This window comes from Penicillium chermesinum, assembly GCF_028974085.1.
Source record: "Penicillium chermesinum strain IBT 19713 chromosome Unknown utg000006l:1.0-2335141.0:1.0-2336784.0, whole genome shotgun sequence".
NCBI lineage: Eukaryota > Fungi > Ascomycota > Eurotiomycetes > Eurotiales > Aspergillaceae > Penicillium > Penicillium chermesinum.
This window is the reverse complement of record NW_026695316.1, coordinates 1373738-1398554: the sequence shown is the minus strand read 5'-3', so window position 1 is coordinate 1398554 and position 24817 is coordinate 1373738. Positions and strand designations below refer to the sequence as shown.

Below are 24817 nucleotides of genomic sequence, written 5' to 3'. Positions count from 1 at the left end.
GCCTGAGATATGCCATGGGGAATCATAAGACTTTTGTTTTCTTCACGCCTCCTCAATGTTCAGCGGCTTTCCCTTCTTGCCGTTGATCAGGTCGAGGAATCCTTGCTTGCTGACTTCGTTGACAGCCTTCTCCCGTTCTCCCATACCAATAGTACCCTTCTTGCGCTCTTCCTTCAGAGCTTCTTCACCCCGAACTTGGGCAGCCCGAACGGCATTAAACAGCTTCACAACACCACGTTGAGCCATTTTGCGCAATCGCTTTTCGTCCTCCGCTACGGCGCCGGCAAGTCCTCTTTCCACGCCCAATACATCGCGGACACGGCCACGGTCGAGCTCCTCTTTCTTCTCAGCACGAAGCTTGGCGCGGGCCTGCTTGTCGAGCTTTTCGTTGGCAAATTCAGAGCTGGCATCTGCAGCAACTCGGCTTCGTGACAAGACTGGATCCGCACGAGCAGATGATGAGAGCTTGGTGGAAAGAATTTTTGAGATGGAAGTAGAGAAGGCGGTAGGATCGTTACGCTTGGACACAGCGCGTTTCTTTTGATTTGTGCCAGCATCTGAGGCAGACGAATCAGACTGTTCCTCATCGTCTTCGGAACCAGAAGCATCCTCGTTATCCTCATCCTCGTTCTCCTGGTCTTCGTCGCTAGCATCGTCTTGCTTTTTAGATTTTGGCTTTGATACCGAGATCGACTTGGTGAGTTTCGCCTTGGGAAGAGGCTTCTTGGTCACAGAGACACCGCCATCATCTTCAGAGTCGGAGTCGGCAAGATTGACAGCCTTGAAGTTGCTGCCGTCGTCCTCGTCTTCGGAGCTGCTGTGGTAGTCAAGCTGTTTGCGGAATTTCTTCGGGCGGGCAGTTTTGCCGCGCATGCCATCCGTTACTTTGCGTTTCTTGGAGTAGGAGCCGACCATTTTTGCGAGTGATCGAGCCCAATTCAAGTGAAAGAAAGATGGACAGATCTAAATTGTTTGGCATAGCACCTCGAACTGGTAACTAACTTTTTTTTGCTCCCGCGGGCGGTGAAGATATTCACGCTCCGATTGGACAGCTTGTTCTGTGCTCCTCCGCCTCGCCCCTCCGCACTTTAACACATAGTCCTCCGGCTTCTAAAGGGACCGGTCAATTTTCATATACTTGGATCCCACATCAATCCATCATGGTCCTCCAAGATTTAGGACGGCGCATTCACTCCGCCGTTAATGACTTGGCGCGGTCTGACAACCTTGATGAAAAGGTGTGGCATCGCGTTCGCCGCTGTTGACGGCTCTTTACTGACTTATCCAGGCATTCGATGACATGCTCAAGGAGATCTGCGCTGCTCTCCTCGCCGCCGATGTAAACGTCAAACTCGTGCAGACCCTTCGCAAGTCGATCAAAAGTAGCGTCAACTTCGCCAACCTCCCTCCCGCCGTCAACAAGAAGCGATTGATCCAGAAGACTGTTTTCGATGAGCTGGTAGCCTTGGTTGATCCCCACTCGGACTCTTTCCGTCCAAAGAAGGGCCGGCCCAATGTTATCATGTTCGTTGGTCTTCAGGGTGCTGGTAAAACTACCACCTGTACCAAACTAGCCCGTCACTACCAGATGCGCGGCTTCAAGACGGCTTTGGTTTGCGCTGACACCTTCCGTGCCGGTGCTTTCGACCAGCTGAAGCAGAACGCAACTAAGGCCAAGATTCCGTACTACGGTAGCTTGACTCAGACAGATCCTGCCGTCGTGGCTGCGGAGGGTGTGGCCAAGTTCAAGAAAGAGCGCTTTGATATCATTATTGTGGATACCAGTGGTCGTCACCGTCAAGAGGAGGAATTGTTCAATGAGATGATCCAGATTCAAGAGGCTGTGACCCCGGATCAGACCATCCTCGTCCTCGACAGCACCATTGGTCAGGCTGCCGAGGCCCAGTCCTCTGCTTTCAAGGCATCTGCCAACTTCGGTGCTATCATTATCACCAAGACCGATGGCCATGCAGCAGGAGGTGGTGCTATTTCGGCCGTCGCGGCAACACACACTCCCATTATCTTCCTGGGAACCGGTGAGCACATGATGGATCTTGAACGTTTCGAACCTCGCGCTTTTGTCCAGAAGCTTCTGGGCATGGGTGATGTAGCTGGGTTATTTGAGCACGTGCAAGCCGTCACCCAGGAGTCTGCTTCGGCCAAGGAAACCTACAAGCACATTGCGGAAGGCATCTATACCATTCGGGATTTCCGTGAAAACATCACGTCTATCATGAAGATGGGGCCTTTGTCCAAACTGTCCGGCATGATCCCAGGTCTTTCAAATCTGACGCAGGGACTCGATGACGAGGACGGATCAATGAAGCTCCGCCGGATGATATACATCTTCGACAGCATGACAGTTGCCGAATTGGACAGTGACGGCAAAGTTTTTGTTGAGCAGCCCAGCCGTATGGTCCGTATCGCGCACGGAAGCGGTACTACTGTGCGCGAGGTTGAGGACTTGCTTTCCCAGCATCGCATGATGGCCGGTATGGCCAAACGGGTCGGTGGCCAGAAGAAGCAAATGGAGCGTGCGCAGAACATGATGAAGGGCGGAAACAAGAATCAGCAGATGGCTGCCATGCAAAAGCGGATGCAGGCCATGGGAGGTGCCGGTGGCATGCCTGGAATGGGTGGCATGGGTGGTATGCCCGGAATGGGTGATATCCAGAAGATGATGCAGATGATGGGTGGAGGAGGAGGGGGTGGTGGTGGGATGCCTGGTATGCCAGATCTCGGAAACATGGACTTGCAGAGCATGATGAGCCAGATGAGCGGGCTGATGGGCGGAATGGGCGGTGGACGTGGTCGGGGCCGGTAGGCACCGACTGCTCGCCTTCATCATGTATCAGCCACCAGTGGTGGTGTTCATAGCATTTGGGCTGGCGTTTGGAGTCTGATTCTATCGTTGATTATCCTACTACGTCCCATTGAAGAATATGAATATGATTCTAATATCCATGAAAGAGTAATCTGGGGCAACCCTAGTGAATCTATTGACTTGTGGCTGCCCTGTGGATATTGGTGTGTTTTCGAAAATCCGGGCACGGGTCAGACCTTCAGCAGCTGGTCATTCTGAACTCTTCAAACTTGCCACCACGAGACACAGGTCGTTGATGAGAGGTCAGAAAGAGGCTGCACTTATACCCAGATATATACAAGGTATCTGCTACTAGGTAGGTGCATCCCATCATTTAGCCGGCTTCCTGTCAGTACACTAGTAGGATGGTCTATCCAATTGACCATCGGCGGCCATTTGCTCTTTTTTTCCCGCTCTTGTTCCTCGCCAGTCACGGTGTAGTTTCGACTCGGTGGTTTCTAGTGTTGGTTAGCAACGCTAACTTGTATTGCACGAGTCTACAGAAGTACGCATATCCGGGCTGATACTGCGCAAAGGATGAATTCCTATCCCGTAAAACTAATCATAAACTCGAATAATCATAAACTTGAATGGTCTTTGGTCTGCTTCAGCCCTAGTCATCAAACCACGCAATGGTACAGCTTGGTAACTGTCCGCACAAAATTGCCTCCAACGCCTTTGAAACTCCCAAGCGCCTTATTGATTGGCACATCCCATCCCTCGCCGATCTTGTCCTCGAGTACGCGTCCAGGTGAAAGCGGCAGCTTCCTCGCATCACTCTTGAGAGGAACGCTAAGCTGGTATTTCCACACCGCCTCACCGTCCACATAGAGCGAATACGTGAGCACCGAGTCCTCGCCACTATCGCCCTCAGCAATATCGATCATCCCAAACTTACTGTTCCCGTCCGGAGCATACTTCACGGCCACATCCTCATCGTCCCTCTGTGCGAAAGTGCGGATGGGAAGATAGAACATGCTGAGCGGACCAACGCTGAACTCATGCAACCCGACACCCGCAGTACGAGGCTGGAGTTCGTTTATGGGTAGTCCAAGCGCAGGATCAGGGAACCGTATTGCGCCGAACTCGTGCCGGTCCCCGCTGAGTAGGACCACCCGGACACCGAGCTCTCGCTCAGCACGCCACATTGCCTCGAAGACAGTGCGCCGCTCGTTCAAGAAACCTCCCCAGGTATCGGTGTTGCCGACGCGCCAGTTCTTGGTGAATGGGACGCTGGATGCGACAAACTTCCAGTACACGCCTGCGGGCTCGGGGGAGGCGAGATATTCGAGCAGTGACTGCAGCTGTGCGGAGCCTAGAATAGAGGAGTCGGGCTGAGATGGCTGGGAGCGGTAGGTCCGGGTGTCTAGCATGAAGAATGAAGCTGGGCCGTTCACAAAGGAGAAATAGGTAACGTTGTCTGGGTCGGCGAAAGGCTTTGCCGGGACTGGCGGGTTCCCGCTGACATGGTAATGAATGAAGGGATCTGCGGCGGCCGGGTATGGTGCGGTTTTGTTGCCCTTCCAGTCGTTTGCGATCTCGTGGTCGTCGAGGGTATGGATCCACGGTAGATCGAGAGCGCGTGTGTCTCCGGAGGAGAAGTCCCATGAGGGGGATGAGTAGATGCGGCGGTACTCGCTGCGGTAGTGTTCCATTGAGGAGCCGAAGCGGTACGGAACATCTATGTAGATGAAATCTCCCAGGAAGAGCATGAATGCGGGACGGAGCAGAGATGGCAGTTTGGCAATTGCTTCGGTCATTTTCTCGATCCCTGGAACCCGGAGCGGGTGCGACATCATGTTGTATGGGAAATTTGGCTTTATGCAACTTGATGTGATAAACGATAGTCGACTGGCTGCTGGTGATCCTGGACGCGCGGAGGTCACGAAAGTACCTGTTTTGTTGTTCGACAAAGAGTACCGATAAGGTGTTTCCGGCTGCAAGTCCTTGAATGTAATAGTCGTGGTGAAATCAGTAGTGTTGTCGAGTTTGTAGACTGTGCCTTCTTGGATCCAGTTTGGGGAGGCTAGTGATGTATCCTGGTAGGAAACGACCACCGGCAATTGTGCAGTGTCGGGCTCACGGAGTACCAGTTTGGCGGTTGTTGGAGATACATGGCCAATCCGAGCAAAAGAAAGATCATTACTCGGATAGAATACTATGCCTCTCATCAAGAAATCGAGGGCCAACAAGGACACGGCGATATTGATGAGCGCGGTAATCCAGGTCCACACGGGCGAAGTTTTGGAGGGAAGACCTGTCAGCAGTGACTTCAGGGCCGAATCACTAGGCTCAGATGGGTCTTTAACTTGATCATGACCTTCTGACATTTATTCGTCAGACCAGTAAAGAATTCAATGGCAAGCAATCGTGCGACGTACTAGGGGTGATGTTATGCTTATTCTTGGCACCCCCTTGAGAAAGGTTTCCATCATGAAGTAGAAAGTACAGGGAGGACAGATAAATTGCCAACGATGTGAAGAGGATATTCAGCGCAGGATACCCCGGGATCTAACATATGTTGTTAGTTATGGCTTGGAGGCTGATCATTTTGGATACAGACCCATCTCAGGAACTGGAAAGCCATTACCCGGATCACAGCGGAGCTAAAAACCGCAGAGACTCGATGAGAAAACATAGTAGAGGCTTTGTAGGTGAGTGCAGCTCCACAGATTTTCCAAAGTCGACGCGAACTTTTTGAACGCGCAGGTGGTGAGTTGGTGAGTTCAAGGCGGTCATGCTGTTTGGGGCGCTTTTATTGGCGTTTGCAGGGACTATGACGTTATGTGCCTATAGGATTAAGGGATTACTCCGCGAAACAATATTGATGTGTTTGGCTGCCAATCTTTCCAATGAATGAATTTGAAGCTTCATCTATGCTGTATTGTTCCCGCTAATATGATCCACTAGAGCTTCCGCCAGCTTCCCAGCGCTTGCTGGATTCTGCCCTGTCAGAATGTTGCCGTCCACCACGATCTTCTCACCAAACGGGACATCAGCTTTAGAAAATCGGACTTTGCACTCATCCCTCAGCCTGGTTTCCAGAATGAATGGCATCACATTCACAGCGCCCATGAGGATCTCGTCGCTTTCTGGGAAAGCTGTCACATGCTTGTTGAGCAACAAAGGATCGCCGTTGTCCGCGCGGATGTTCAAAAATGCCGCCTGGCCGTGGCATACGGCTGAAATGGCTTTATTTTTCTGACTGAACTCTAAAATGAGCGCTTGGGAGGGCTGATGATCGACCAAATCATGCATAGGGCCCACTCCTCCAGGGACAAAGATTGCATCGAAGTCGACGGACTTTCCTAAGAAGTCTGCCACTTTCGCAGTCTGTTCCCATGTCTAGCATGATGGTTGAGAAACTCAACAGAGATATCATCGTCAGCATGGGCCTCGATTGATTGAGGGGCTACATATGTCTTGCCTTCCCTGGGGGACACAAAAGTCATATCTACGCCAGCCTCTTTGAAGATCTTGTATGGGTGGGCAAGTTCGGGCTTTTCAAATTTAGTAGCTGGCCATAGACAATATGTTTGCTTTCATGTTATGCTCACCAAGTACCATCCGTATGGGCACCCGTCTTCAACATCGTCTGGACCATTCGATGTGAGAAGAACTAGAATCTTGGGCGACATTTTCTTTAGGTTTGGTCTTGTTCCTCGTTGTTAAACCCGGGTATGCGACATCACCATTTCAGTGTAAAATGTGCAGAGACTCCGAATTTATCGCCGCGCTTCCTATAGGATTCCTAATATATGAGTCAAACCTTTTTATGACTCAAAGGCTATCTGACCAATGAAAATAAATGCCAAATTGCAGCCTCTGGACGTCAAGTGTGCCTCAGCCATTCACCGTCATCGATAAACTCCGTATGTGCGGAATTGCGGAGTTTGCGGAGTTGCGGGCTCTTGATTAGTATCCCTATACATCTTGAATGCGCTTTCGTGAATAATTAAACTTGTATACTAGTATCAAAATAGACCCAGGTATCAATTGATGTGACTGAAATCTTGTATTAATGTCTAGACGCATCCATTGACTGAGTAGGTTCTCGATACCAGGGATATTCTCCTTTAATCAACGCCTTTGATTCATCATATCTTGCAGTAAATTGTTCAAGCTGCTGGCCATGGGTCCGGCTGCAAGAACTTGGCGAGCTGCTGTAACCAGATCCTTCATTCCCATGTTCAAGGTCATTTCAGCTGCCCATCGCCATGGCTCAGCTGCCCCACCAGGCAAGGCATTGAAGTACTCCCACCCCATCACCCCGCCGAAATTCGGAAATTGTTCCACCAGCGTTGCCAAGATAGGCCCTATCTTTTCCCCAGAAACATACCCCTGCGTTCCGTTGCCGGGGTTTGCCAGCAACCCATATACAACACGGCGCGGGGACCAGCCCTGGGCGACCATAGCAGCGTACATCCTGGGATCCTCAGCAGGGCCCCACCCATTATAGAACTGCGCATTGTACCAGCTAATCTTGGAGGAACGTGCCTGCTCAAGCTCCCGATAGTCAAAGCCCGAGAGGTTTCCAAGCCCGAGCAGCGCAGCGGCGACCGGCGCCAATGTCACAATGAAGGTGTCACCTAGATCAGCCTTCAGGCGATCAATTAAGCGAATGATACCGGCCAAAGACATGGGCTCTTCCACATCCAGATCCAGACCATCAAGGTTGTGTCGCTGGACGATACTGAGAAGGGGTCTGTAGTATCGCTCAAATTGGTCTATATCGCCGTCCAGCCGTGAGAAAGAACCTGGCGCGGCTCCGCCAAGCATGCCCATGATCTTTACCCCTCCCTGCTTCATGATAGGCACTTCTGCCCATAGCGGATCGTATTTAGGGTTACCAGGTGGGTCATCGTTCAGTGTAATGTGGTTTGGGTCATCATTGAGATGGAAGGCTGCTAGAATGACGTGTGTCACGCCAGTTTTCTTTTCCAGCAGCGGCAGCATGGACACGTAAGGGCCATCGCCGGGAATGAGTGTTTGGTGGTACAAGATGACCCGTCGATAATCAGGCACATTCGGGATTGGTGGCATCCTGGTTCACGGTTCGAGGGTGACTGGCTGAAATTATATAATGATGATCGCGCGTTCTGGGTTGTAGATTACAAGCGCCTGTGGGCGCGGGGAAATCGATAAGGATAACGAGGCACACCGTCCCCAGTTGAGGCTCCTTACATGTTGACAGGATATGCGCCATAGGTGCTTATTACAATTGCAGTTCTGCTCCTTATCAATCTGTAGGGACCAATCCCACTGATTCAATTCGCTGATAAGTATCGAAGGACCGTCCAATAGATAAGCAGCTCATCTAGATGAGACAGCCTCAAAGCTCAATCCGGAAGGAAGTAAATATGTGCCTCAGGCGACAGCGATTTTCCGCATTGTTGTTTGTCCAACCCAAGCTTCACGTCTGCTCTCTCCACCCCAGTCGTTATTGTTATCCCACCCCAGCCCCTTTGTCGCATGCAGTGCAGCTGAGCTAGTAGCATCCTGCGATCTCATTGAGGGGGTTTTCCATTGTTGGTTGCTGGGTGTGCGTGCGTTCCACCATAACAACCTCACGACGCGTCAACCACCATGGCGAACACGGGCTACACCTCGCCGTTCCCTACCTCCCACGATACTATTGGACAGTCGACACTGGTCACACCTCTGTTCATGCCATCCTCCCCTCCACACCATCCAGCCAGTCCATCGCCCCCCGAATCGCCCCTCCCCGAATCGCCTCTCCCCGCTGATAGTCCGGTCTCAGAGCGATTCCAGCCACATGGTCAAGATGATCGCCAGCAAGTAAACAAGATGCAGCGCAATGGGTTTTCTGGGCCCCGAAGCCCGACTGGAGCCGATCTCGATGCACGTCTGGCTGAGTACACTCTCGACTTTAGCCAGTTCCCCAGCGGCCACTTAGACGACGTACCTCTTCCCGAGTTCAACGACGAGGAGGACAAGCTTTCGGATGTGGGAGGACCGCAGGACTTCACAGCAAATATGGAAAAGTATCTGATGGGCGAAGATGAACCGGATGCTCGTGAAGATGAAGGAAAGTCGGCGCAGAATACTGGGCAGCGTCGTTCTTCAATACGGTCCCGACAGCCCGCTGTTGAAGAAGATGCCTCAGCAGGAGACTACAGTGAATTCGGCCCTCCGGTGGACATGTCTACCCCATCGCACATGTTGAACCGACACAGTGGGTTCGTGAAAGATTCAACCCAATTGGAGGACATTCAAGAGGACCCGGCCGACAATTCTCAGCTTTCGGCTTCACCTTCTCTTAGAAAAGTATCAAATGGCTCGGAGATGACGCCTGAAGACCGTGAAGAGTGGCTTCATCGTCGTATTGTACACTTGGAAGAGGAGGTTCGAGACCGGGATGATCAAATTCGACACAATCGCGAGCGGGTTTTGGAGGCGGAGTCTGCCAACAACCAGATCCAACACCTAAAAACGGAACTCCAACACAAAATCGAATACATCCAAGATCTTCAAGCTAAGGACGCTGGTGACGAGGAGCTTCATGACAAAATCGAAGCCTTGAAAAAAGAAAACCAAGACCAGGAAAGAGCGCTCCAGCAATCGAACGCAAATCAGTCTGATATGAATGCCCTTAAAAAACAATTGCTGGACATGCGAGAAAGGCTTCAAGATCGAGACTCTCAAGCCTCCGTGGACGCCGAGCGGTTGGAGACCATTGCTCACTTGCAACAACAGCTCAGCCTCGCCCGTGACCAACTCCATAAGCGTGATGAGGCACTGGAAGAGACGATGGCAAAACTGAAAGAAGTCACCCGCGCAAAGGAGGTACAGCTTCAGGAGAAGAACAGCGATATCGACCGTCTCAAGGCGGAGATCGATGACCAGGCTCTCCAAACCGAAAAACTAGAGACGGAGATAGATCGCGTTAAGACTGCGTATCAAGAATTGGAGGATCGTCTGACCGGACTTGAGACGAAGAACCAGCCTCTTGAAGCGAGAAACCAGACCCTGGAGGCCGACTTGACCCGTGCCCAATCCCAAGTTGAAGCTCAAGAAAATGCCTTGAAAGCCGTCGTTGCGGACCTTCCTCGAGGCAATCGCAGTACCTACAGCGAGATCCTCGACCTGATCAAAGATTTGGAGCCCCCCTGGTACACCATCTGAGCCTGGTTCTCCCGTTGAAACTAGAACTTTTGCTCAACAAGACATTCATTCGCTCGGCGACGAAGTCCTCAAGCTACGACAAGAACTCCAAGAAGCGACCGCCAACCGCAAAGCCGCCGACGCAGAAGCGACTCGATTCCGTGACCAGGCTGCTGAATCTCAGACACTCATGCAGAATACATCAGCAGAGAACTCGCGACTTACTAAACGCATCGACGAATTGACGGCATCCCTTGCAAAGACCCAGCGCGAGTTAGCTCAGACTCAAGAGGACCATGCCGAGTCTCTCGAGACTATTGCTCGCTTGCAAGAGGAAGCCCTAGGCCAGCCTCCAAGCCCGCCTCCGTCACCCCCCAAAGCCCACAGCCCCGCCAAAGAGGAACAGCAGCGCGCGACTGCTGAAATGGAAGAAGTGCACCAGGCCCAGATCAAGAGTCTTCAGACAGCCCACCTCACAGCCATCTCCACTCTACGATCATCCCACGCCGAGTCCATGCGCAAATTCCGCGACAAGCTCATTGCAGCAGAGCAGCGCGAGGCAGATACCCGCGCTGAACTGAAAAATGTGCGCACGTCATCCTCGACGCAGGAATCTCAGCTCCGCAAGAGTATCAAGTCCATGAATGCAGAGATCCAACGATTAGAGTCCATCATCGCCGCCAAGGAAGAAGCAGCTATTGAGCTTGACCGCCGCATCGCACTGTCCGTCCAGAAGAAAGAACGCGAATGGCAACACCGCGTGGACGTACTTCTCAAAGAGCGTGAAACCATGAGCAAGGCTTTGATGATGTACTGGGGTGAGAAGGAGCTGGGGAGTGGACCTGACGCTGTTACGGGAGACAAGGAGAACCGCCGGCCAGATGGAGAGAAGAAGGATGGGGAGAAGGCGATACGGAAGTCCCAGGCGTACCGGTACAAGTACGTGCAGAGGAACAGGTCGAAGAGTAAGGAACGAAGCCAGGATCAGTGAGTGGAGAATGAATCTTGCGCGTTGACCTTTTTTTCTTTTTCCCCTTTTGCGTTCAAATTGTGCTTTAGCTTGCATTGAGGGCGGGTATCGGAGCGACTGGCGTTGTCAGGAGGGTGTTTCTTGTATCTAGGCTCTTGAAGCTTCTTTGCCCAGGTGATATGGAATTTACTGACATAAGAACCTAATTTGATTCTCATGAACAACTCTGGGATCTAATAATTTTCTCTGTATGTAGTTAATCGGAGCCGAGAACAGGATTAACTTCAGATCTGGTATCGAGAATATGGAGCTAGACTAACAAACGCATCGTATACAACGCTCCCTTCTCCCAGCTACAACCGCTTATACCCTCCATTCATCAGTACAGTCATCGTCCTTGTTTCCCAACACAATCATATAACATTCAAAACTAGACACCGAGCAAAAGCAAAGGAAAGCCCGACCAGCAGACCTCCAGATCGGAACAGCTCCTAATAGAAGCCCAAACTGGTGCGATTGGCACCACGGTAGGTCGACGAATCGATGATATTAGGTGTGGAGCTATGCGCAGTGATGGCAGCTAGTTGAGTCTCGTCCACCGAGGCGCGAGGCGTCGACGATTCCATGATACAGCTCAGCGGGCCACTAAGGCCACCGTGCGTGCTGCTCCTTGCGCGACGCGTGCTGGGGTAGATGACCTCCACGTCGCTTCGGCGGGCAGCCGCTGCAGCGGCACCACCGTATTTGGGGTCGAAGGTGTGAAGACTTGCCCAGCGTGGGGGAGGTAGATAGTACTGCGAGTGATACTGGCTCTGGGTGTGCCGTGGCTTGGGTTGTTCGAACTGGTAGGTTGTACTGCGGACCGGATAGGGCATGGCGTTCGGTTGACGAGGTGTGGTGGTTCGGCGAGAGGGATCGGTGTGCAGGACGGTGTTCTGGCGGCAGGCGAAGGAGTATGTGCGTGGAGTTGGTGCGCCAGGCGTATAGTTTGGGTGGTGTGGGTGGTGCATCGAACGGGCAGCAGGGACTGGGTCTGCGGTCTGGGAACGGCGCACTTTGGCAGGCTCCGGCGCTGTGACAACTTCTGGTGCGTCGGCAGAGTTCATGGTCATGGTTCTGGCATGACCTTCTTGCTTTGTAGCAGTCTTGTCGTTGCTATCCTTTGCTGACGCGGTGTCTGGCGAGGGAGAGGTTTCGTGGGCCGGAGCTTCGGTGTTCTCAAGAGGGCCCTTCTGGACAGACAAGGGAGCTACTTGCTTCTCAGGATCAGAAGCAGCGTCCGGGTCTGCGAGAGCTCGAATTTGCGGATCCGAGGACAGAGGGATTGAGGCCAGGGATTTGGGTAAAAACCGCTTCAAGGAAGAAAGGGAGGATTTCTGGCGTTTGTGGGCTGTGAACTGCTCGGGAATCGCTGGCACCTTTGGCACTGGGAGGTCTGCGAGGATTGCCCGTGAATCGGAGCTAGTTCCAGACGTCACCACGGTTGATGTCCGAGAGATAGGGAAGAAGTCGCATCAGGGTTTGCGCCCCAGGAGAGACATAAGGATGTTCATCCGGAGATAGCGAAACGCCTGACCTGATCTCGCCACATTCAGACCCAGGATCGGTGTTTACTCGGAGCTGTGGGCGTACTCGAACGGGAGCTGGACGTCGAATACTCGGATGGCAGTTGACTTTGTTAATCAATGGGTCTACAAACCATGGCTCTCCATTGGCTTTGCCGTCATGTTGTCGGCAGAGGTTTAAGATCTCGTTCTTGAGTGTTTCATCGCTATCCCAGCTGTTGCCAGAGAGGATGCTGCCGTTCCTGAGTGCCTGTGGACGTCGATAGATTCCGATGATTGAAACGTCATATGGTCGGTCGCACATTTCTCTTGCGCAGTACATTGTACAAACAACAACCCTGGAACACGTTAGAGACAAGTAATGCACCGTGGAATCAGTGACCGGTACGTACAGTGAGACGACTGATACGATGACGGTGGAGCGATGAAATGCACAGCTTACACCCACCCTCCAGAAGGGTTCATGGGTCCCCGAAGGCAGGCAGTAGACTTGCTGTGCAGCGACGATCAGGCCGGATACACTTGCCGCCAGCCACATCATAAGATCTATGCGCAAGACATATGTGCAGCAGTTATGAAGAACGGTTTTCTTTTGCCCAAAGCCTCCGATCTTATTGTATTGCCATGCAACCAGGCTCTGTAGCGAGATTAACGGAATCGATAGAACGGACTATGAAAGGTCAGCAGAGCACATCAAGCAATGATAGGAGACACCACCACGGCAAACATACCGAGACTAAAGATAACACCAGACTGGGCGTCATCTTTGAATCGACCTGGTGATTGCCATATAGGATGAAGACCAGGACCAGCTGCAACAGCGAGCAAAAAATCAAGCAGTAGATCGCAATGAATATCACCAGCTTCGTCCATGTGCCTTCTTTCCGCGGCGCAGGAGAGAAGCCAGTCGCCATCTTGTGTGAATTGGTGAAGCCAGCTGCTCAACAGCGGTGTTTGGTAAGAAGCCCTCGAATGACCGATCGTAGTATTGCAACAGGCAGATACCCTAGATCACAGGCTTTTGTATTCAGCACCCAATGGAAGAGCCGTGCAGCCTGGGCCCGACTAAACCAACAGCATCGACTTCGAGTAGCGGATAAGTTGAAATAGCAGAGATACGTTAGGACCAAAGGAGAATTATGAAGTAGTAGGCTGACCAGGCGCGCGTCGACGCGTTCAAGCGTGGAGGGGTGGAATGTGCCTCCCGAGGGGCCCGGCATGGAAAGCATCCTAGGCGCGACCACGGCTGCATTGGGGGGATTCTGTCATGAAAATCTCCGAGAAATTACTGCTGACCCGCAAGAATGTCACTTCGTCGAATCCTATGGGGACCCGGGCAGTGCTAGGGAGGGGGTTTCAAGCTGCCAGAACAGCACTGTCCTCTGGGAGGTCACCCTGTAGGTAGCAGATCCGCAATTCGACGTCAAGTCGTTTCAACCCCCCCCGGAATGGAAACATTGGATTATTCCAAGTATTTAGTCCTTCGGATGGCCACTTCATTCAGACAGGGCTGTCCCAGCGGGCAGTTCAGGGAGGTGAAGGGTTAGGGTGATGCACCATCCCTCGATGACGTGGGTCTATTGCCCGCGATCTGCCCATCCGATTGCATGATAATTCGAAGTCAGCGAACGTGATAGAAGTATTATAATAATCTTGTTTGCATTTAGTACGCGCAGTCATAAATTGTCCGGTTTCTATCTTTTAAAAGTGAGTAGGTTATTGTTTGCAATGAGGGGCTCCTCCTTCCTATCGCGAGGGATGCCCGTAAGCATCCAGGGGACTCATACTTCACCACCTCGGCTCGCACATTGGCTTAATGAGTGTCTTGAACATGGAATGCGTTCTTCTTCAATGCATTAGGTACACTTTGGGCATTTCTTTGGCAGTACACTCCCTCGAGACCAAGTGATTACCTGGCTTGGTAATTTCTCTCTTCAAATTACTGGCTAACAGTACTGGGCCTGCCTCCCTGGAGTCGACCAAGCGATCAGGGCGATGTAGAATGTGGTCTGCGTATGTTTCGAAAGACATCGAGTTCTCCCTTCTCTTCGGCAGTACCAGCGATAGGGTTTGCCAACCCGACAGTTTAGCCACGTACGCCCTCCCATCATGTGCTCGATCCGCCCCAAATGGGTTACCCCTGCTATCAAAAGTGAGCAAGCAATTTAAGATCTGAGATGGCTAGTTCGGTAGTACAGTCAAGTGCCCACTCGCCAGAGCTGCCGGCGAAAACATCGGCCCTCCTTATGAGAAGACATGAATCAACGGCGGAGTGCTGCGACCTGTACCTCACTGAAAAATATAACACTTGAATCCCAAACCAGGGGGGGTCATTTTCTCGATCGGGCCTCATGCGCGGACCCAGATTCCTTTCTCTCGAGGCAGATATTAATCATGGCTCTATGGACTGCTGATAAAATCTAATGGAAATTCCGATGGAGAATTTGAAGTTGATGAAATGCTCTTGTAGTGTTGATATTCGTCACGATCAAAACATGAAAACTTAATATATGGGCTGGGAATCAAGTCAACACCTTCAGTTGGTGATACATGTAAGCACATGCTTTATGGTTGACAGTTCCGTTCATCTGGCACACTATACTCTGTTATTCTCTATCTCATGGCCAGCCGCTCAATTCGACGGCCCACAATTGATCTAAAACCATCGATATGTTAATTCCCGTACAACGCAATCAATATGATGGCCCTGCGGATTGACGTTCAATGCTTCGTTCGAATGCTGGTACTCGCGTGCCCAGGTGAATCTACTTGGGCTTAGCCGTCAAATTCGTACTTGGCGTGTCCGCGGACTCCAGCCGCATGGAGCATATACATATGCCCACCATGATCGTTCGGATCTGGCTTATCCGTGCGATCTTTCGCAGTTGTGATATAAAGAATATCATGATTCTTTCCTCCCCATGTGGGGCAGGTTGGGTAACGTGCTGGCAGCTTGATTTCTTTCAGCCGACCTCCTGCCGGACTAAAGACTATGACTGAGCCCATGGCGTATATGGCAACCCAGAGATTTCCCTTAGTGCTACTCGAAATCGTAATTCGTTAGCAACGATTCAGTACAAGCGCCTGCCGGGACTACCTACTCCACAACCATGCCATCTGGCTCGCCATCAAGACCTTGGAAATCGACCAGAGTACGTTGGTTTGAGATATTTCCAGAAAGAAGATCAAAGTCAAAAACATAAATTTTCTTTCCAGAAGAGTCATTGAGATACACTGGGGGCAGAGAAAGGCCATTATCAGCGGGTGCATTTGAATAACTTGAAGGGCTTGAGATGCTTACTTTTGCTATTATCTGGGCTCCATTTCACCCCGTTCCCACATATAAGACCCTCTGGAAGCATCAGATGCAGGCTACCATCCGGATCATATCTCCAAAGTCGCCCCTTCGGAGCTCCATACCCTGAAGGTATCTCTCCGGGAGGGAATTTCATAGCCGCAAAGTCGATCTCTGCTAGCCAAAAGCGCCCTGCAGCATCAACACCACCATCGTTGAAACGGCGGTGCTCCCTTTCTGATGAAGGGATAATCTCACGTATGACCTCAAGCTCGCCTGTGGCCTCGTCCAAGAGGCAAATGCCCTGATGGTAAGCTCCGATGTAGCTTCCGGGTTGGTCCTTGCGAAATGCGGCCACGCTGATACTGTCTTTGAGTGCCTGGACACGGGCAGCTCCTGTAGGAACCCCCGTTTCTGGATCAACAGGGAGGATATAGAGCTCGCTTGGGGATGAGAGGCAGTCAAACCAATGCAATGTGGAGTCACTGGCGCGATAGATGGGTCCTTCGCCAAGAGTCATTCGCCCCTTCGGAGTAAGATAAAAGGGCGGTCCTGTCGAAAGGCTTTCAATAGGAAGTTCCATATTGGGTCTCAATCTATGCGTGTCTGAATCGGTGCCCGGTTTTTCCTGGTGGGATTCACTTTCAATTGTGTCCGCCGAACCGTGCGGGGTAAGCGAAATGTGTGGAGTATGGAGGACCATAAACTCCACGTGTCTTATTGAGGTACGGTTGCGAGTACCTTAATGGGCCTGTGTATATTCTATGCAATTTCTTAATTTGTTACTTCACTCTCATGGGGAAACCCATCCCACGTACGTAAGTCCCATGGAAGTGGCGAGCAATCGATTTTGGCTGGAAATCTAGTCCGATGAGGCATAGTCCGTACAGCTCTAGAGCTTATTGATAAGCTCATACAAGTGGGCTATATACTTTATAATTACTAGATCCTGCGTGCCTAATAGAAAAGGTCTAATGTCAGCATCGATGATCAGTTTCCTCGACGCAATTACTTCGAATCTTGGAAACGGCCTACCACGGTATGTTTATGAGTGCTGTTTGTGCGGATGCGGATGGTATAGTCCTCCTGATATATCCCAATCCAATGCTCTTCGCCTTAGTAGTGGCACTGGACCCGGAATACTTCTTTGCATTGGAGCTCATAGAGGATGTCCCAGCACTGAGTTTGACAGGTCACTTCAGAGCGAAGCGCCGAGAGCCTATGGGCACTCGGCACTTATAGAGTTTCTTAATGACGGTGGATCAAGTATGAAACTCAGCGGAGACAGGCAGATAAAAATAGCATGGATGTTGGGCATAAAAGAGAAGATAAGCTCAACTCAGATCTGAATGAACAGTACTGGCTGGATCCAATTCACAGGAAACGAACACTGTGCTGAAGACCTTTACTGATTGCATAGCAGTATATATGGTTTGCGGAACATGTAAACATGAACATAATCTGACTGTAACAAGCGTAAAAGATGAAGTATCAGTAGCTGTAAGGATCATGGAGGAAGAGATAACTAACCGTATGAGTGAGTGTGTATATATACTGGAATACGATATACTTAATATAACAAATTGAAGATCAAATAATACTGGAATAATCAAGTGACAACATTAACCTTGGAAGTCGAATCCATTGTTGTGTTCATCCAGTTCTGACTGTATTCAGGATAAATAAAGAGGTTAAGGAATCTTTCAAAAATAGTTTAGCTGTTTCGTCTACTCTCATAGATGCTTCGACTCTTTATACCAGAAGCGAATGTGCATCTGTGGAGAGAATTTCGGATAGTTCTCCTTGCCATCATCGGGTTGAAGTTTCCTGCCTCACAGCAATAGTGCTTTATCGAGCACTTGGGGTCTCAGTAATATAGGCTTTGGAGGACGTGAGAATTGAGGTTTATAAAAAATTGGGTCGGAAAATATACAGGATTGAGGGCCAAAGCGCTCCTTTGGATATAGAGCGTCGACTGAATGCTGAATATACACTAATAGCTGTTTACGGCATAGGTGCCACTAGCTATCCTGCTGCCTATCACCGCCTCAGTATTGAGAGGATTGTCCGAACTATAGGAAGTTGGGATGAAGGATCGTTGCAAGGGAGTTAGGTTGTCGCTGTAGTTTCTCTTCTTCCGCTTTTTCTTCTCTCTTCAATTCCAATATCGAAAAGAAGCGCTGTTGCCGCCCTGATCTGTTATTATTTGGTTCCATTGACAACAGGGACCACCTCTTAAACTTATTGGTAGTTGTCACGGGCCAGGGCCCAGTTCTCCCACCTCTTCTCAATCTCCCCTCCCCCCATCAGGAGTCCAGGTCACACTTCTATTGGAGGCCCTCATGGCTTACCAGCATGGTTGCTGACTGGCCTATGCCCTGGTGTGGTGATGGCATCCACTAGGGCCGGCTTGTTAGCCTCGTCACATTTTGAATGCTCCTATGTGATTTCTCTCTTTCAGGTAAGACTTTGTTTACCTCTGCCCTCGCGTATGTTTCTGCCTTCGCATCTAATATTTCCACGTTCCTTCTAGGATAGTCACAGTCAAAAAGCAAGCCAGAGAGTCCATTCGCAATCAGCATTCCCTTTGTCACATGTTCCTGAATTTGGGTTCTGTACCGGGCGCACCCACAGGCGTCCGGGCTAGTACGAGGTAAAATCACCTGACACACATTGGTCGAGTCTGCTGGGACGAAGCACTAGAATAACAAATTTCCTCTGTGCTGCAGGCAGTTTTGGCTCAACTAGATGATATGAATTATCAAAGACTTTTTGAAGATTTTTGCGAGAGTCCGAGCGCCAAGCCGCCTCGGGCCGACAGTGCAGATCCCGTGGCGGCCATTGGCGTTCCTGGATTAGCGGTTCCACCTAAATCTACATATCCAAGTCCATCTTAGTAGCCTCATCAAAGCCCTTATGCATTTCTGTACTCAAATTCTCCCTAGCCACTATCAAATTTGGCTTGTCATCAGTGACAGATGGGTGTACCTTTTGTAGCTTGTGGGCCAGGATACACGGTCAGAATCCTCCCCAGTCAGATGCGGCTGTAGCTACCCATCTCGAAACTTATGCGAAGATGAGCGATATCAAGAGTCTATATTAATTTCAGGGACTTTGATAGACCTGACAAATAACTGGCTATGGGGAACAGGGGTCTACGTGTCCCGTAAGCCATGTTCCCATTATAGAGCTTCTGATCAGAGTGCTGTAACATTGTCACCGGATACTTTTAATATTTCTGGAGGTGCACAAGATCACATGCCCAATTTTGTATACTATGTAACCGTCTCAACTCCATCGGCGTTTGTGTTATTCCTGGAACACGAATAAAAACATCCTCTGCCTCCTTCCAACTTTCTTCTTTCCTCTTTCCTTTCCTCAGCTGCTCTCATAGTTGCTTCCCACACATCCTTGCTTGTCTGCTCTCATCCTCAAACTTGCTCTACGTCGTATTACTTCAAGCCATTCGCTTAGATCTTCACATTCGCAATGTTTGGGTCTAAGCTCTTCCCCCTGTGGGTCGTCGTCGCTACGATGGCGATCCTGATCTCGGGTGCGCTTGGTGCCCCAGCCAAGGGGCTCTGCCTTGACTGCGGTGCCGCTAATTCCACTGTCTCTACGGTCGTTACTTCGACCATGACGGTAAATGCCATTTCCCTTCTCGCGTTATGCTGGACCTGCGCTCGGAGCCCCTTTTGGGGTCCCTTTTGTTGGGGCCACTCTTGGAGCCTCTCCACGTCCGAAACACGCGTTGCCAGCCAGTTACTGACTGACCACTCTTTGGCTTCATCTCAGACTTCAGTTGTTGTTACTACTGCCACTATGATCACCGATCCCATTATCTCTGGTTCCCCGGTTCCAACTTCTGCCAATGCCTCTGTCTCTCAGACTGGCGTCTCCACAGTCACCATTTCGTCTTCGAACACTGGAAACATCGTCCGCACTTCTTTGGCTCCAACTGCCCCCTTTGTGAACGGCACTTCGATCGTTGAGACTGTGACCACTATTGTCACTACCTCTTACACTGAGGTTTGTCCAACTGGGTTCACTGTCCGTTCGACTACGTTCACTGCCGCTGTCTGCCCCAAGGCTACCGCCGCTATCACGGGGACCGGTGGATCTCCCTGTGCCCCAACCATCCCACCAATCCCTAGTGGCTGGACTACCACTGTTACTGTGTGCACAGTTTGTGCTCCAACTCCTACCACAGTGACTTTGACTGTCCCTTGTGCAACCTCTCCAGCTACCGCAACTCCTGTGATTACTGTGGTTACTTGTACTGAGTCTTGCTCCAAGACCATGACTGAGATAACTACTCCTGTGCCCACCCCTGTCACTACTGTTGTGACTTGCACTGAGAACTGCTTCCACACAATCACGCAATCCCCCACCTCTGGTGCTTCTTCAGCACCTCTGACTACAATTCTCATTCCTTGCACCAAGGATTGCTCGAAGACTACCACATTTATTCCGGCCGCGACTCCACGCACAGTCACCAATGTGACTCCTTGCACCAGTAACTGCTGGAACACAATCACCTTGGGCACTGGCCAAGCTTCAGCCAAACCAACTGTCACAAGCAAGCCCTTCAGCACCTCGGGTGTTGTGGCTAGCAGCCCTCCTTCCTACAATGCTGGTTCCTCGCTCTCTGGTGTTTCTAACATCTTCAGTACTAGCATCATCATGCTGCTTGCCCTACTCGTCTAGGACTCCTTGCCCTGCTCGTCTAGGATTGCGTTTCTGCCCCCATCATTCTCGAGACAGCCATGTTTATCTGATTGCTCAACATAATAATTTCAATGGGGTGCTTCTTTGTTTTGCGTCGGCTCTGATTTTCGTCGGCTTCACTTTATTGGCGCATACTCTTTACACCTACAATCCTGCATAATCTACTATCTGCAGCGATAAGGCAGCTACCAATCTCAGTACTTTCAGAACATTCTACTTATATTCGTTGTAGTCTGTAGCTCCCTCTAGCATGGAGGCTACATGGCCACCCAGATATCATATACATTCGAAAGTTTTTTCGACCTCCCCATTTTTTCTGCATGTCTAGCTAAACTGAAGACTTGTCTTCGCGAATTCTGTTCTTTGCTAATTATCCTACAACTGCGGCTTTACTACCATACATCAATGCAACCGTTCTCACCGAAGCCAGGAAGGGAAAGTGGAAACTTGCAATGGAAGCAGGTGAAGCTTACCTAGCTGATTCTTACTCCGAAACACTGAATAGTAGTGCGCTCATTGGTATCTTTAATTTCTCTCTGAAATCAATATTTTTGTTAGCCATATCTAACTCTCTCTGTCCAGCCATGGCCATGAATTCTTTGCACTGCCGCTAAATCGTCGCAAGTGGCTCTCCGTGTCTTACAGCAATCAGTGCACTTACTAGTAACCTTTAAGGTTTGGAAAATCTCGAGTCTTCCTATATATTCTGGGTGCACAGCTTCGAGTCGTACAGATAGGCACACCAGAACTTTCGCGAGTGGGTAATTCACTGCTATGTTACACATGAATAATTGCACTGGCAAGGTTCAATCATACTTGAACTTGCTCCGAAATTAATCCCGAACTTATTGTAGGATCCCTTGCTTCACCTCATAGAATACTAGAGCATAGCTCGCTTTTCCATCCATCTGCATAATCTACCAACTGATTGTTGCAGTTCTTTCACAAGGGAAATCAGTCAGGCGGTTGACACCTCTGGTTATCTCCCAGGTGGGCTTGCTAACGGCCCAGTCATGTAATAACGGCTATGAAGGAGGCTGTCCTGACCTAGATGAGTGCCAGTGGGCCATCTTCACAATGATTATCACAGCTGCATGGCGAGTAAGGAAAGCTTGTTTACTCCTATGTCCGGACAGGGTAATTCTGCCGGATCCTCATGGCTGTAACTCATAATGAAGTAATTAAGAATCCAACCTTGCTGATTTCACCATTTATCCATTGGTGACACATAACCTTCGCTGATATAGAGGAAGTGGCCCGACAATTAAGAAGGAACGAATTTAACTAAGCTTCCGGGTCTACACTATGTCTCTAATTCATGTACTATATTCAACTTCATCCATATCGACTGTGAATCATGTTGTCTGGGCTTTGACCTCTACCATTGGCGCGGTGCTCAAGTCGTTCAAAATTCCCCCTTTATGGCACAAAACTAAATAGCGAGCCACTTAATGTGGCTAGCGTACATCTTTAAACACCGGTACACTTGCAGTAACATGACATTTAGGTCGCTTCCCATGTCTACTCCACTAGTTCTTACTTCGCCGCCGATGTGTTCGACGCGCACATCTACTAATAGTCCCTTGCCGCTAATTCTCGAAGCCCACGAACTACGAGAGGCTGAGGTCGCTGGGCATATGGAAATATTCTGAACGTACTATCTACTACAATGTGGGATCAATCGGTTTTTCAAAGCACCTATTAGTTCAGAAATATAGAATTCGTGAGCCGAAAACAGGACAGCCTGTATCCTCGTCCCGGGTAACAGTTTCCCCTCTTCACTGCTTCGCAAATGGAGATGCACTTTCATTCTTGTCGATGGCCTACCGGGATGGGGTACGGGCGGAGAGAAACACCACTTCGGCCGAAGTATTTAGCAGAAGAACGTTACACCTATCCGCAGACGGAAAGATCTGTGAGACATGGCAGATCTTTCGAGCTTAGTCCCATTTCACGTTAAGTTTAAATCGATCGCGTGTAAATTAAACTGTGGCGTTCGACAGTCAACTCGAGTCCGCCCATAATGAGCTCTCCGTCCCGTTCCAAGGAAAAAAAGAATACTCCCGTGGATTCAGATCCGAACGCAGCCAGTGTTCCTGACTCTTATTCATTTGATAAATCACTCATGCTGAACCAATGGGCACGCTGAAACATACTGACGTCATGACTACATATTCCCCGTTCCTGCTCCACCGAGTGCTACGTTCCCACGCGAAGTGTGGCGCAGCACAAATTTTTCTTTCGTTTTTCTCTGTAAATTACAGTACTGAGCCCTAACTACTATGCAGCGCTCCCACGTAAGCCTTGAAGCTTGGATGGCATCCTGCTGTTGCCAGGTGGTTCCTGGTTTGCTTATGTGACCGCTAAGGAAACGCTCGAGGACCCGGGTTGTTCTGCGACCCGTTCGCTTTCCTTGTCGGCGAGGCCGGTGAGGCCGGAAAGGAGGCTTCCTGCTCTGCTGATATTGCGACCGCAGGTTGGCGTCGTCCCCTCCTCGTCTATAAGGGTTTAGGTGGTCGCCGTCGTAGGTCGGGCGTTCTTCCGGGTCTGTAAGCCCGGGATAGGGACCAGTAACGTTGGGCCTGCGCTACCGCTTCGCGGCGGGCTTCTGCTGCCGTTGGATGTACAATTGGAGAGAGAGAGAGCCAAGTGCACATAGAATCGAAGCGCACTCATCCGATCGGATAATTTCTCAGGAGGATATTCTCAAGGCGAAAAAGCCTCGAATGGAAGGCGTACGGGCTCTCATCCTCTCTCTGGCGACACCTCAGAAGCTCCCGGTCGATGTCTGGGACCGTCCTTATTGCGTCCGTTCAGGGCCATGGTGCTGTCGGCAAAGCGGGGGAATGTTAAATATTTCTCTTTACTTCTTGGGAGTTCTAGGTGGTGGAGCCAGCGCCAGCGAGTATTCAGATTGGGGCCTGATCATCGGAATCAGGCAAGAGTTCATCAAAGGCTGTGCAGTCTCACTAGCCACACGCGTCTCATTGCTTGGCATTCTGGGACTAAACCCTGCGAAGTATGGTTTCTATCAGTTAGTGGATATTGAGTTAAAACTTCTAGGAGGTTGCTCTTCGAGGCGAGCACATTCAAGTAAGCCCTGGTGCGAAGAGAGTCCTGTTTTCTATCAAAGGGTGTCGGTGCAGGTACTATTATATGGACAAGAGCACTGGCAGATCAGGTCTTCCAGACACGGAAATCTTAGTAGGGTACATGATGTACGCCCGCGGAAAACTTACATTGAGCCTCTTCTTAAGTTATTGAACTGTGCACTAGGTGAACTCCGCATTTGCCTCGTTGTCTATGCCGTACCCCGCATTCCTGAAGGCGAGATACATAAGAACAGCCCACGAAAATCGGCCCTCGGTTACTCGCGAACTTATCTTTCCCATAGCAGACATGTCTTCGTGAAGGATCGAGCGCCGGTCGAGTCTGTGGTGCAAATAAGCATCAAGGATTTATCAGAACGGCCTGCCCCGCACTTCACACACAAATGTTCCCTCCCAATCAAGGACACCGAAATCAATGACCCTTTCCACGCCAGAAGGCTAAACCTGGTCGCAGATGCTAGGAGCCATAGATAAACGGGATGAACTTTGGCGGGTGTACTGGAGCTGACACGTGGAAATCTCAGGACGAAATCCATCTGCACATCAGGAGGCCACTAGACAAGCAGAGAAGATACGAGAAGTAACCAGCTAGCAAGGATTTGCACCAGCACTATGCATTCTTGCTTCACCGGGCTGGCAAGCAGGTGATCCAAAGCTTGGTTGCAGTCGGGCTGCTAGCGCCACAGCGCGAACCGTGCGTCACGCCATGATTGCCGAGTTGTCCGCCAATCCCAGAAGACTGGGCAGCGCCCCCGGAACTGCCATCTACTGCGTACTTAAGTCCCCGATGCAGATTGCAGAGGAAAAGACACCTAGTGGACAAACCATTGTCTCCGCGGTATCTGGGTGTCTTGGTTTACGGGTTGGAGGGATGGTGAAACCCGTGGAGGATCATTTGACCTATGTGGTTCATGTGGGCTGGGAAAGTTGTTGCCGTGCACGACTCGTATCACCGTACGAAGCACCTTCGGCGACGCGCAATTGTCCTGCAAGAGCATAATCAGGGGCTTCGCGAGTATGGCCATGTCGCTTTTCTCTGTCTGCGTTCTTCCGCAGGAGACGAATTCGTAGGTCTTAGCTGAACACGCCCCATAGCCGGTTGCAATGGTATCAAGGCAAGACATGAATCCCAGGACAAGCTTAAGCGCCCAGTGAAGCATG

The 24817-nt window shown here is 50.5% G+C and overlaps 9 protein-coding genes across 9 annotated transcripts; 3 read left to right on the top strand and 6 right to left on the bottom strand.

Annotated features, from left to right (window-relative positions):
* Nucleotides 1–42: 42 nt before the first annotated feature.
* On the bottom strand, nucleotides 43–915 carry N7468_008314 (rRNA-processing protein RRP15; the record flags this gene model as incomplete). Its single annotated transcript, XM_058477610.1, has 1 exon — nucleotides 43–915. The coding sequence occupies one exon, from the start codon at nucleotides 913–915 to the stop codon at nucleotides 43–45; it is 873 nt and encodes a 290-aa protein (XP_058327955.1).
* A 245-nt stretch (nucleotides 916–1160) lies between these two features.
* On the top strand, nucleotides 1161–2818 carry N7468_008313 (RNA-binding signal recognition particle subunit SRP54; the record flags this gene model as incomplete). The annotated part of the gene is made up of 2 exons (XM_058477609.1): nucleotides 1161–1238; nucleotides 1289–2818. Coding segments are annotated over 2 exons (1608 nt in total), but the record flags the coding sequence as incomplete, so codon positions are not given.
* Nucleotides 2819–3483: 665 nt separating this feature from the next.
* Nucleotides 3484–5501, bottom strand: N7468_008312 (alkaline phosphatase family protein; the record flags this gene model as incomplete). The annotated part of the gene is made up of 3 exons (XM_058477608.1): nucleotides 3484–5186; nucleotides 5245–5374; nucleotides 5427–5501. The coding sequence occupies 3 exons, from the start codon at nucleotides 5499–5501 to the stop codon at nucleotides 3484–3486; spliced, it is 1908 nt and encodes a 635-aa protein (XP_058327953.1).
* A 236-nt stretch (nucleotides 5502–5737) lies between these two features.
* Nucleotides 5738–6501, bottom strand: N7468_008311 (type 1 glutamine amidotransferase domain-containing protein; the record flags this gene model as incomplete). Its single annotated transcript, XM_058477607.1, has 3 exons — nucleotides 5738–6196; nucleotides 6235–6363; nucleotides 6421–6501. The coding sequence occupies 3 exons, from the start codon at nucleotides 6499–6501 to the stop codon at nucleotides 5738–5740; spliced, it is 669 nt and encodes a 222-aa protein (XP_058327952.1).
* A 442-nt stretch (nucleotides 6502–6943) lies between these two features.
* Nucleotides 6944–7906, bottom strand: N7468_008310 (putative class III chitinase; the record flags this gene model as incomplete). Its single annotated transcript, XM_058477606.1, has 1 exon — nucleotides 6944–7906. The coding sequence occupies one exon, from the start codon at nucleotides 7904–7906 to the stop codon at nucleotides 6944–6946; it is 963 nt and encodes a 320-aa protein (XP_058327951.1).
* Nucleotides 7907–8449: 543 nt separating this feature from the next.
* N7468_008309 (putative spindle pole body associated protein SnaD) lies at nucleotides 8450–10979 on the top strand (the record flags this gene model as incomplete). Its single annotated transcript, XM_058477605.1, has 2 exons — nucleotides 8450–9947; nucleotides 10051–10979. 2 exons carry the CDS (start codon nucleotides 8450–8452, stop codon nucleotides 10977–10979), a joined length of 2427 nt encoding a protein of 808 aa, XP_058327950.1.
* A 470-nt stretch (nucleotides 10980–11449) lies between these two features.
* Nucleotides 11450–13437, bottom strand: N7468_008308 (uncharacterized protein; the record flags this gene model as incomplete). The annotated part of the gene is made up of 4 exons (XM_058477604.1): nucleotides 11450–12384; nucleotides 12437–12861; nucleotides 12916–13193; nucleotides 13255–13437. The coding sequence occupies 4 exons, from the start codon at nucleotides 13435–13437 to the stop codon at nucleotides 11450–11452; spliced, it is 1821 nt and encodes a 606-aa protein (XP_058327949.1).
* A 1861-nt stretch (nucleotides 13438–15298) lies between these two features.
* N7468_008307 (SMP-30/gluconolactonase/LRE family protein) lies at nucleotides 15299–16401 on the bottom strand (the record flags this gene model as incomplete). The annotated part of the gene is made up of 3 exons (XM_058477603.1): nucleotides 15299–15563; nucleotides 15625–15757; nucleotides 15825–16401. The coding sequence occupies 3 exons, from the start codon at nucleotides 16399–16401 to the stop codon at nucleotides 15299–15301; spliced, it is 975 nt and encodes a 324-aa protein (XP_058327948.1).
* Nucleotides 16402–19307: 2906 nt separating this feature from the next.
* Nucleotides 19308–20525, top strand: chiA1 (class III chitinase ChiA1; the record flags this gene model as incomplete). Its single annotated transcript, XM_058477602.1, has 1 exon — nucleotides 19308–20525. One exon carries the CDS (start codon nucleotides 19308–19310, stop codon nucleotides 20523–20525), a length of 1218 nt encoding a protein of 405 aa, XP_058327947.1.
* Nucleotides 20526–24817: the final 4292 nt, after the last annotated feature.